The sequence below is a fragment of the Aquarana catesbeiana genome, linkage group LG06 (genome assembly GCF_042186555.1).
Source record: "Aquarana catesbeiana isolate 2022-GZ linkage group LG06, ASM4218655v1, whole genome shotgun sequence".
NCBI lineage: Eukaryota > Metazoa > Chordata > Amphibia > Anura > Ranidae > Aquarana > Aquarana catesbeiana.
Window position 1 is genome coordinate 342,726,564 of NC_133329.1, and position 12,139 is coordinate 342,738,702.

The 12,139-nt window shown below is 43.9% G+C and overlaps 1 protein-coding gene across 1 annotated transcript in view; it reads right to left on the reverse strand.

Annotated features, from left to right (window-relative positions):
• The window catches only part of PPIG (peptidylprolyl isomerase G), a 52,049-nt gene extending 40,289 nt beyond the window's left edge, over positions 1–11,760 (reverse strand). Inside the window, exons 1-4 of the mRNA XM_073633954.1 lie at positions 11,531–11,760; positions 7,758–7,826; positions 4,962–5,036; positions 698–805 (exon numbers count right to left, since the gene is read on the reverse strand). Of these exons, the coding sequence (XP_073490055.1) occupies positions 698–805; positions 4,962–5,036; positions 7,758–7,818 (244 nt within the window). The 5' untranslated portion in view covers positions 7,819–7,826; positions 11,531–11,760. The remainder of the gene's footprint in view (positions 1–697; positions 806–4,961; positions 5,037–7,757; positions 7,827–11,530) is intronic.
• Between the last annotated feature and the right edge of the window lie 379 nt (positions 11,761–12,139).

The following is a 12,139-nucleotide window of genomic DNA, read 5'->3' on the forward strand; positions in this document are numbered from 1 at the left end:
AACCCCCCAAACGTAATGTATTAATGTCATAGTATGTTCTGAAGAGCCTTATTGCCTATGGCTCTATTACCAACTTTAGAGCGGCATTTAGAAGGGCAAGTTCACCTTTACATAAAAATCTGTTAGGTGAACTTACACAGGACCCCTTCCTCAAGAAGAAGAGAGAAAGCTGTGGGGGATTTCTAAGCGCCGAAGCAGTCAGGCAGTTATACCGGGGCTCAGAACGGGTGATCGCTGCGCTGCAGGTTAGCGGAGGGGGGGTGGGGGTGGGATGGGGTGTCAATGAGGAGTGGGTCCTGTGTAAATTCACCTTACAGATTTCTTTGTAAAAGTTTGTTATGAACATCGCTAACCCAGCGGTGAAGATGGAAGCACCAGGAGCGGTGACAGCTCAGTGCTGAAGGGCTTCATTTCACAGGCAAGTCTGTCCTAACGTGTGAATATGCAGTGTATACTAGCAAATTATGCAATAAACCACCTGGGGCCCATTTTTTAAAAGAAAGAGTTTAGGAATTTAATACCGCTTTAACGTGTATAGAACCCATTTTGTATAACGTACAGTTCAAACATTGGCAAAAAAAAAAAAAACCCTTAACTTGGAAAAATGTATTGCTAGTAGCAACCACCTTAGTGTGACAAGGTTTTTGTATGTTAGATATTTGCCTAGTGGATTAAATCAAGGAACACGTGTCATTACCTTCACTAAAATCTCCTCCCTGAACCATGAAATCCTTTACCACTCGATGGAACAAGCAGTTTTTGTAATGCAATGGCTTCTGTGTGCTTTTCCCAATACCCTTTTCACCTAAAAAAAAAAAAAGAAAACAGAAAAAAAAAGATGTCAAGTACATTTAACACGCCAGAATTATGAACCATGTAATGACTATTGAAATGGAAATGTCAACGCACAAATCTTTCCCTCCAGCTGTCGATTAATACATTTGACACAAAATTATCTCTAGACATTTATGATATCACTAATAACTGCCATACAGTACAAGAAATCTGTACTGCAAGAAATACAGGGCATGCCAGTGGTTAGCTGCCTGACTACTATGGATTTTCATTCTCCCGCCCCCCAAAAGTCACTGACCTGAACCAAGCATCCAGGTTAGAATGTTAGAGTGTAGGTCACACCTTCGGATCTGCACATGTGCTTTAGGACTGAAGTCAAAGGATTAGCATGGCGGCCAAACATCAGTATGTCAGCAGCAACAGTAGCTTCTGTATTTAAGGACCACTTCTTTTTAAGAGCAATGCTAAGCAACAGTTACCATAATCCGTAGTGATGAGCTTGGGTTTACTTTGAACCTGGAAGTTAGACTTCGTTGCTGGGCCAATGAGTAGGGAGCAGAGATTTTGTGCCCCACAGCTTGACATACACAAAGGGAAAATCTCCTGCCTATAGCTCATTGGCCCAGAAACAACCGCTAACTTCATCCCTAGTAAATCAGTAAACTACTAATCCTATTTAGGTAACACTGCAACCTACCAGTTTTGTGCAATTCACACAGACCAGAATTCTGAGAGTAACTTAAAAGGTCACCTGGACTTCATTTTCTGAAGTCTGTGGTGTGCAGATTCCTTTCTGCAGGCTCCTAGTATCACTACTCTCAAACATACAAAGCAGGCTTGAAACTGATAACTGAAAACATATTAGCACTGACATTTTGTTGAAATCACGTTTTCTGAACACTAGATACAGAAGAGGCGTATAGGCTTATCACAGGACTCGACAAACCCCAAGCACCAGGTTGCTGTGGTGAGTAGAAATTGTGTCCTGGTGCCTGGGCTTTTGTCAACTTCAGTGGCCATAGCACGGGGGTGGGGGTGGGGGGGTTGGGGTGAAGAGCAAGTTAGGAGTGATGCATGGCTGTATGGAAGTAGGAGGAGCAGGTCGGGGGAGAAGCAGAGTGGCGCCCCTGGCAGGAAGTGTCCCCTGTCACACCGGCGATGTAGACTCGAGCTTCCCGCCCCGGCCCCTACTACAGGATCACTCTGTGTGGGTCCAAGCCGAGCGGTCTCATCCTTACCTCGGAGCATGAGCCGGCGGAGCTGAACTGGCTCCGAGCAGACAACTCGGAAGCGGTGCAGCCACCTATTAGTGCCTTCTCATCAGTGCCCATCAATGCAGCCTCATCAGTGCCCATCAGTGAAGAAGAAAAAATTGCTTATTTGCAAAATTCTATAGCAGAAGCGAAGAAAACTTTGGTCTTTTTTCAAGTATTTAGCAAAAAAATAAATAAATAAAATACCACCAAAAAAAGCTGTGTGATTAAAAAAATTGATAGAAATTTCGCATGGGTACATTGTTGCATGACCGCGCAATTGTCAGAGTGCGCCAGCGCTGAAAAGTTGTAAAAAAAAAAAAAACTGGCTCCTAGATTCAAAATTAAATTTATCGAGCCCTGTATTATCAATCCTGCATCTCAGGGATTGTCAGACTATAAAACAGAACAGTACACTACAGCAAGGCCTGGACGAAAAACCAAAAGGACTATTTATGTAGGCTGTGCTTCATATATGCATCTTCAAGCCGGAAAGAGTTTCTACACTCTTCTACTACAACAATCACATCTTATATGTTTTCTTAAATGAAAACCTGTAGTAAAGTAGTATGGAGCCTGCCACAGTTTACCTATGCCCGCTGCAAGTGTTGTGTAAACTGTATGTAGAAAGGAGTGGTGTGGGAGAGCACGCAAGGAGAGTACCAGTAAGCCTTGAAACAGATCAAGTTACCATTAGTGAGCAAGGCAACAGTGCCTCTTAAAGCGGTGTTCCAGGCCTTTTTAGTTTATTAACCGCTTACGGATCATCCTCCGTCTTTTTACGTCGCTACTTTGAAGAGGACTATCGTTATAGCAGCAGCTAGCTGCCATAACCCCAGTATCCTCTTCTTCAGCGGGCGGTCCGCTTTCAGATAAAAGTGGTCTCTGCAGCGGATTTGCCACAAAATCACCTTTATCGGCGGCGGCAGGAGAGGCCCCCATCTCCCACCATGCTCCGGTGGCCTAGGTAGCGCCGGAGGCGATCTAGTCTGCTCCCTGGCTTGGTATGGTGACGAGTAAGGGGAAGATGGCCCCCACCCGTCTCTATATCATTGCAGGGCTGAAGCAACGTCAAATTGTCACTTCCGCCCATAGCTCTTAAAGGACCTTTTTGCTTTTTTTTTTCAAATGACTTTTTTTTTTGTGTGTGTGTGTGTGTGTGTAAATATGAGATCTGAGGTCTTTTTGACAGCAGATCTCAAATTTAAGAGGTCCTGACATGCTTTTTTCTATTACAAGGGATGTTTACATTCCTTGTAATAGGAATAAAAGTGACTTTTTTTTTTTTTAAAAGAACAGTGTAAAAATAAAAAGGTAAAATAAATAAGAAAAAAAAAAAAAAGTTTTAAACGCACCCCGTCCCGCCGAGCTCGCGTGCAGAAGCAAACGCATACATGAGTAGTGCCCGCATATGGAAACGGTGTTCAAACCACACATGTGAGGTATCGATCCTTAGAGCGAGAGCAATAATTCTAGCCCTAGACCTCCTCTAACTCAAAACATGCAACCTGGAGAATTTTTTTAAATGTCGCCTATGGATATTTTGAAGGGTAAAAGTTTGTCGCCATTCCACGAGCGGGCGCAATTTTGAAGAGTGACATGTTGGGTATCAATTTACTCGGCATAACATTATCTTTCACAATATAAAAAAAAAAAATTGGGCTAACTTTATTGTCTTATTTCTTAATTAAAAAAAAGTGTATTTTTAAAAAAAACAAAAAAACAAAAAGTGCGCTTGTAAGACCGCTGCGCAAATACGGTGTGACAAAGTATTGCAACGACCGCCAATTTATTCTCTAGGGCGTTAGAGAGAAAAAACGGTTTTCAACTTGTGAACACCAAATCTCAGAAAGAGGCTTGGTCCTTAGGTGGTTAAAAGTCAGCAGCTACAAAAAGTGTAGCTCCTGACTTAACAGACACTCACCTGTTCCACGGTTCAGCAATGCAGCCACACGGAGCATCGCTCCTCTCCCCCGCCTCCAATGAAACTGTGGGCACCCGGTCGTGATAACTTGCGGCTTCACGGCCGGGTGCGCACTGTGCGAGTTGTGCTCCGCTCTCTCCGAGTGGACAGGCAACTTCTGGGACCTGTGACGTGTCCCAGAAGATTGCCGAGAGGGAGGGGCAGCCTAGGGGAGAGGAGTCGCCACCTAGGCGGCCCCTAGTCGGAAGTGGGACAGGAAGTCCCACTCAAAACTAGTCACCCACTCCCCCTCCAAAAAAATGACATGCCAAATGTGGCATGTAAGGGGGCGAGGAGTGCTTAAAGCAGAAGTTCCACATTTGGGCGGAACTCGGCTTTAAAGAAGTTGTAAGGTTTTATTTTTTTTAACTAAAATAAAGGTTATAAAAGCAGTATTTGTATCTTTACTGTGCTGCTGCCCTGTTTTACAATTTTCATTTTGCTTTAGTGCAGCGAGAGGGTTTCTTTTATTGTTTTTCAAAAAAAGGTTATACTTGCCTGCCCTGGGCAAGGGTATTGCACAGAGTGGCCCTGGACTTCCTTTTCTGGGGTTCCCTGCTGGCTCTGTGCACTTTGCCTCTTCTCTGTGTGCCACCATAGCAAGCTACTTGCTATGAGGGAACACTCCCAAGCGGGCTGCGGGCATATATAAACACACAGAACAAATAGGACAGAGCAGAGCTCTGACTGACAGCGGAGGCTAAGAGAGAAGACCTGCAGATGAGCACAGCATTGGATCAATGTAAGACTCAGATAAGTACTTTGGGAAGGGGAGGAGGAACAGCAACTGGACAGTTTATTACCTTGATGTATAGAACGCACTTTAAAGTAGTCAAATCATTCAGCGCTTGTATGCATTTAAAGCAGAACTCCAGCTTAAAGTGACTTTCAAACAGGAACATAGTAAACAATGGAAAATTTAGGTTACATTGAGATTTGTATTAACTAACCTGTGCAGAGGCATCGGAAATTTTCACATGTTTTCGGACAAATATCTGTAAACAGCTCAAAGACAACTCTTCCAACTGCAAGTGAACCATGAACAAATAAACATCTTCATTATTTAACTAGGCTAAAATTAGAACATCAGGAACAAAGTGAACACAAGCCATTCTTTCTGCCACCGCATTAAAACTCTACATTATGACATAAAAAAAATAAATAAATAAAAAATTTCAGGTTTACATCCACTTTAAATACCAGTCAGGCAATTTTCTCTCTCACAAGTCCATAAATATACCCACTCTTGCAGCCATATTTTGTTTATTATGAAATATTCTCAGGGGAGTGAGGTTTGTGAGATAGGGAGGGAGGGGGAGTATTGATACCCAATCATAAAACACCCTAAGCAATTAAACCACCTCCCTATCACCATATTAAAAAATGAATAAAAATAAAATTAAAAAAAAAAAAAAAAAAAGGTGAAAATCTGACCTTGATGTCAGATGGAGCCCGCTCTGCTCAGCGGGGGAATGCTCCGTCGATCCCCGCTGAGCAGGCAGATGACAGGTCTATCTCAGCACACTGTGCAGGGACGGACCTGTCAGAGCGCCGCTCTCCCCTACGGGGGAATCGGATGATGACGGAACGTAGAGTCCGTCGTCACCCGATCCGAAAATGGATGGAAAAGTAGGTTTTTCCCCCGTTACACTTTTTCGGATCGGAGCGGGTCGGAAGTCAGCGGACATGTCATCGCTGACATCCGACGCTCCATAGAGGTCTATGGAAAGTCCGTTCAGGTCCGCCTAAAATAAAACTGACAGGCGGACCTGAACGGATCGTTCGTGTGAAAGAGCCCTAAGGGAAAAGGCTTTTTTTTTCCCCACATTAGACCACAAAAAAAGTTCCACTGGTCCAAGAAAAGAAAATAATACAGTAAGCTCTCTACATACCAACCTTCAAGTTGCGAACATGTGTTTGTAAAGTTTTTTTTTTCCCTCATTCAACCCAGCAGGCTGAATGAAAACAATAAAAATAAAAAATAAATAAAACAGATCGCTGTACTAACATTGCTTGTGTTTACAGCGATCTTCTCAGCTGTGCTATTGTGTTCTGACAGGGGGACTCCCCCCGCTAGAACACACTGACCAGTGCTCGCAGACTTTGTCTGCAAGCACTGATCTTTGTTGAACTTACAAACAAGTTGAACGCACGAATGAGCTACCGGAACGGAACTCATTTGTAAGTAGAGAACTTGCTGTAAAAGTTGTTAGGGCCCAGTGCTGCATGAGTCAACACTGAGTAATTGACAAAGTATTACAGCGCAGAAAACAGCGCTACTAAGAGAATAGTAAGTAATTTGAAAGTGAACTCTGGTAATGACACAAAACACATCCTTGCAGTATGGAAGGGGGGGGGGGGGGGGGGGGCTGGGTAATATTTAACTTATTCCTCTCTTTGACAGACTTCTAGTGTTCACTTCTTCTCCCCAATGCCCTGGGTAGGCCCTTGTCGTTCTCACATACAATGCAGGGATACTGGTGTGACCACTGGTTGGAGCACTTTACAGAAGAGGCTCTGAGGGGGCTCCATCCTTTAGACTTAACAAGCTTTTAAAACACCCTGGTGTGTGGGTGGCCCACTGCAAGAGAATTTTATGTGCAATACCCCCAAGTTCAGCTTTAAACAAAAACTCAAACCTAAACTTTGTTTTTCCGTTAAGATGGGGATGGGTTGGATTCTTATGATGCGTACACATGATCGGAAATGCCACCAGCAAAACTCCAATGAGAGTTTTTTAATCGGAAAATGCGACCGTGTGTATGCTCCATCTGTCTTTTGCTGGCGGAATTCCAGCCAGCAAAAGATTGGGAGCATGCCCTCTATTTTTCGGTTGGGGAAAGTTCCGATCCAAAAATGGGTTCGTCTGTATGCAATTCGGACGTGCAAAAATCACGCATGCTCGGAAACAATTTGACGCATGCTTGGAAGCATTGAACTTCATTTTCTTGACTCGTCGTTGTGTTGTACGTCACCACGTTCTTGACGGTCGAAAGTTCAGAGAACTTTTGTGTGACCGTGTGTATGCAAGGCAAGCTTGAGCGGAATTCCGTCAGAAAAACCATCCAAGTTTTTTCTGATGGAAATTCCGCTCGTGTGTATGCGGCATTAGTCATTTTTTGATTGGGATGCATGTTCTCATAGGGACTTATTGCTTCACTTCCTTTCGCCAGTCCAGGAATTAAAGAAAGTACAGCCAAAGCTTGTTTGGCTGTACTTCTGTGGATCACAGTTCGTTCTGCACTCCCGTGACCGTTAGCCAACAGTGGGCTGAAGCCCACTGTCAAAGGACGTCACAGAGATGGTACATGCTGGGGAAAGATCTCAACCATATGGTCAAGAACCACCCAGGAGCCTGGACCGGCACCTGGCTCAACCTCTCAGCGAGTCACTGAGAGCCTGGGCCAGCCATTCCCTCCACAGATCTCTAGTGAGCACTGGAGGAGCAGAGCAGAGCAGAGAGCCAGTGACTAACAGCCATCGGCTCTCTGCTCACAGAGCACTGAAAGCTAAGTGATCAGCAGTGTTTTATCGCCCGGTTCTCACCCTTAGAGCCAGCGGGGGACAGATACAGCATCAGACTAATGCATCCACCTATTTATGACTCAAAAAAAAAAAATTTATATGGGGGGGGGGGGGGGTGCTTGATTTTTATTTTTTTTATTTTTTTAAAGGTGAACCTTCCCCCCGACAAAAACCTGAGAATTGATCAAACATCAAAACCTTATTTTCTAATTCAGTTTTACTTGTAACATTGTTGATTGATAGGTCAAAAAAACATCGCGGACGTTGAACTTTGATCCCCATGTTTTTTACTGTGAGAAAGAGAAAAGAAAAAAAAAAAAAAGAAAGTTACTGTGCTGTAAAATAGGCATTGTATTACAAACCATTAATGCAAAATATAACTAGCACAGAGCAGAACTACAGATATTCCTTTTCCAGAAACAACAAGTATTCAAAGTCACTGACATGCCAACCAAGAAACAGGACTCTCTATAGTAACATGAATGAACACTGAGGATTGACACTGCCATTCTTACAGAAAACCTGCACTGAGGAATAGTGGTGGTTGCCATTGTTGACCTGCACTGTTATTTTACAGTGGCTGAACACCAAGTGTAATCTAGATTACAAAGTTACATTCCAGCTTGGACCAATGTTAAGTAGGCATACCTCATACCTGAGCGACAGCAGTGGAAACAATCAATGTAGTCAGCACTACTACAGTGATCGCCACGATATTCCAGGTCATGTGCCAAGCGGCTGTCCCACTGAACAGGTCCCATTCACAGAACGCTTTGTCATCTTCTTCAAAACATACAAAAAGCGTCAATTAAAACATGCTGCCTAGAGTTCGACACCTTAGACCAGACCTGGGCAAACTGCGCCTCAGGACCACATCTGGCCTTTGGCTGTCTCTGTCCGCTTTCTGCGATGCCTCCACTGTCAACATGCCTCTTTGAGCCTCTCAGCTTCCTCACTGACTCAGAGGCTTACTGACAGATATTCATGTGGAGAGCAGCAAGAGCTGGCAGAAAAGAGCCAGAGGAGCTGATATGGAACAGCGGGAAGGCTCAGTTCTGGCATGAAAGCATTGCCTAGAAGACATCTTGATGCTCTCCTGACACTCTTCTACCCAGCCAAGTTCTTCCTCTGTTAGCACCTGTGCCTTGCATACCCTGGGAGCCATTCACCTGTTCTTCACTCCAGGTCAGGATGTGCAGAAATCCCCGCTGTACCAATCTCAGGCTCTCCCCTTCCAGTCACAGTGCTTTACAGAGGGCATTTGACTTACAGTTAGCAGGTTTTATATCACTGTATTATATCGCCTCCTCATAATCTGATTAAACTTTATCATCCTGCTCTACAATTGTGTACATTGCACATGGTTGCAGCAAGTGCCTACTGAACTCAATGGGCGAGTATGACGAGCAGCGCTGCCTGTCAAACGCAGCACTCCAAATTAAAAATGCCAAGGCTGCAAAGCATCTCAACCATAGCATGTGTACAGTCACGTTATAGTTCAGGCTGGTGGTTTTTACCACCCCATGACAGCCTTTCTGAGAGAGGCCTATTTCATTTGATTCCTTTCATTTATTTCATTTGATTCCTTTTTTTTTTTTTTTAATATATTATACTTACATGCTTTGTGTAATGGTTTTGCACAGAGAAGACCCAATTCTCCTCTTCTCTGGTCCGCTACCCATGCTCCTGGATCCTCCTGCCTTTTGAGTACCCCCTAGCAAGCGTACTTGTGCGGGCGTGATCCCAAGCAGCACTGTGTGCACTTACTGGAACATACAGTGTGACTCGGCTTGACATCAGCAAGAGCCAATGGCTCCCACTAAGTCCAGTGAAAAGGGAATGCTAGATCAAGATCAGGCTCAGGTAAATATTTAGGGAGGGAGCTGGGTCAGGGTCTGCACCTAAAAGGTGTTTCCTTTTCTTACCTTAAAGTGGTTGTAAACCCCATTTCTAACAAATAAACTCAAATTTCCTTAAAGTTTGTAGAATACACGACAAGCACATTATCTGTTCTTCAGTATTTTCATGTCTTTGCCCGCTTCAGCCCGCTGAATACCGGCTGATCCGTGGGCGTGTACACAGCACACACAGCTCAGGAGGCGGAGTTGTGATGTCATTACCAGCTGTACACGCTTGCGGAATTCTCCCTACCGAAGCTTAGCAGCGCGCAAAGCGCTCCCGTCACCTTCAATGCTCAGTCAGGCTGTGGGAGACACGCCCCCTTCACTCATGCTTGTGCAGGAGTTTCCTCATTAAGTCTGTCACTCATAGGAGAGGTGAGAGGAGAGGCGTGGTGACACAAAGTGGGGAGGATTGCAGAGGACAGGATGCTCGATGCTAGACTTTAGACAGTAGAGTTTTGCTGCTTTGCTGAGTTAGATACAACATTCAGCTTAATTTTACATTTTTGGGTTTACAACTACTTGCCTACTAGGTAAATTTACAACCAAATCCCCCCCCCCCAGGCCAATTTTCAGCTTTCAGCGCTCTCACACTTTGAATTTTATCATTTTTGTTTGAGACAGAGCTTTCTTTTGGTGGCATTTAATCACGGAGTTTTTATTTTTTGCTAAACAAAGGTAAAAAAAAAAAAAAGACAAAAAAGTTTCTTATAAAATTTTGCTAACATAAGTGATTTTTTTTTTCTTCACCGATGTGCACTGAATGGAAATTTTGGTACCGAAATTGCAGTATGCAATTGGCCCGAAAATTATATATATATATATATATATATATATATATATATATATATATATATATATATATATATATATATATATATTATTTATTTTTTTTTTTCCCCCCTGACTATAAAATCATGAACTGATTTTGAATTTATTGTTGGTCATTATCGGCACCTTTAGCACAAGAAAATCTCTAGAAAAATGTATCCCTTTAAATTCTATGTATAGGTCTTCACACTGGTTCCTTGTGCTTCAGTTATGGTGTTAAAAAATCTTGCTTGCAGCATTTTTGGTCAGTTAAAAAAAACAAAAAACAAACAAAAACAAAAACAAACCACAGCTCCCCCCTGGAAAGCATTGAAAACACATCAATAACGCACCTGTGTTATGTTTGTGATGTGGTTTTCTAGTCACATGACCTATGAAAATCACACCATAAGTACAATAAAATTGTGGCAAAATCACATGTGTTTTTGGCACCTTTTTCTTTATAAGCAAAATGCTGAAAACACAATTTTCAGCCGATATGTTTCGGCGGACGAAATTTTGGGGTCTCTGTACTAATTATCAGTGACAACGACGTCCTGACAGGCTTGCCGGTTAACGGCTCTTTTTTCCTCCCACAGACACAGCCTCGGAGGAAAAGAATGCTGATAATGGCAAGTTTGTTTACACATGATCTGTTGTGATTGGCCCGTTACCCCGATCTGTGATCAGCTGTGTCCAACGCTCTCCTAGAACTGGATGACTGCGCCGTGGCCGTCTTTGAGCTAGAACGCGGTCGGCAAGTGGTAAATGCATAGAATTCAGGCAGCAAGCTACCATGGGACATGTAGTCCTTAGAAATTGAAAGTTAAAAGTAGAGAAGCTGCAAAGCATGCTGGGAATTCAGGACGTTGTTGAAAGAAACAGGCAGAACTCACAACATGAAAGGAGGTTATTCAAGTAAACTTATATTGGATTGTCAAATATAACTGTATTGTTATCACAGTGCTGATGTTATAAAGTGAATGCTGTGACCATAGAAGTGTAAGTCAGTGAGAGGTTCTCTTGAAGGAGAGCAGTGCTGGATGTGATCTCTATGGGGGGCCCCTTACACTTGGGACACCTAGTACAGATCCCGGGGACCCCCCTATACTTCTCTATAGGGGTCTCTGCAGTAAAGTAACAGACCTTGTGGTATACACAGAGCTCCTCCATACACATGTACATAACACACTGAGGAGGGGGTGTGTGTACAAGCCCTGAGAGACCCTCATATCCCCCCTCCCCACCCCAGGGAGGACTCCCAGCCCGCACACCGCACTCACCTCCTCCCCAGCAGCCTCCAGGCCTTACTTCCGCCCTTTCTAGCGCTCACTGTCCGAGCCTGGCGGTAACCGCGTTAGTGAAATGCAGAAACACAACTCCGCCACCATTTAGCTCGGTCCCGCCTCCCAGCTCACCAAACGATGGCCGATAACATCGCTGCGAAATACAGCCGTACACTCTACAGGAAATATGGCCTATCCTAGCAAAAAGTCATGTGACCAGTCACAGCGGAAATACGTAAAAGAGAACCTTCGACGAGCGACTTGTGCTGCCTGGAAATAATCCTCCCGTGGTTTTCTCGCGAGATTCGGGCTGAAGCGCACGCATGTTTCTCTGACCTTCAGGGTGAAAGGTTCTGCGCATGCGCAATAACGCCTGAAAGCTCATGGAAACCCAGATCATTGAATATTTGTCTAAAGCTTCCTAGTGGAGAGGCTTTTGTCTCTGATTTCTTAGCCAGTGTTCTGTTGTTTGTTTAACTGTAAGTGATGTAAATGCCTACTAAGGAGCATGGTGTCTGCGATAGGGTGAGCCACCTTTTCTTGAAGCCAAACCCACACCTACCAATTTTTTGAGATGGGATTGAGGGACACCTATCTGCAAAAGTA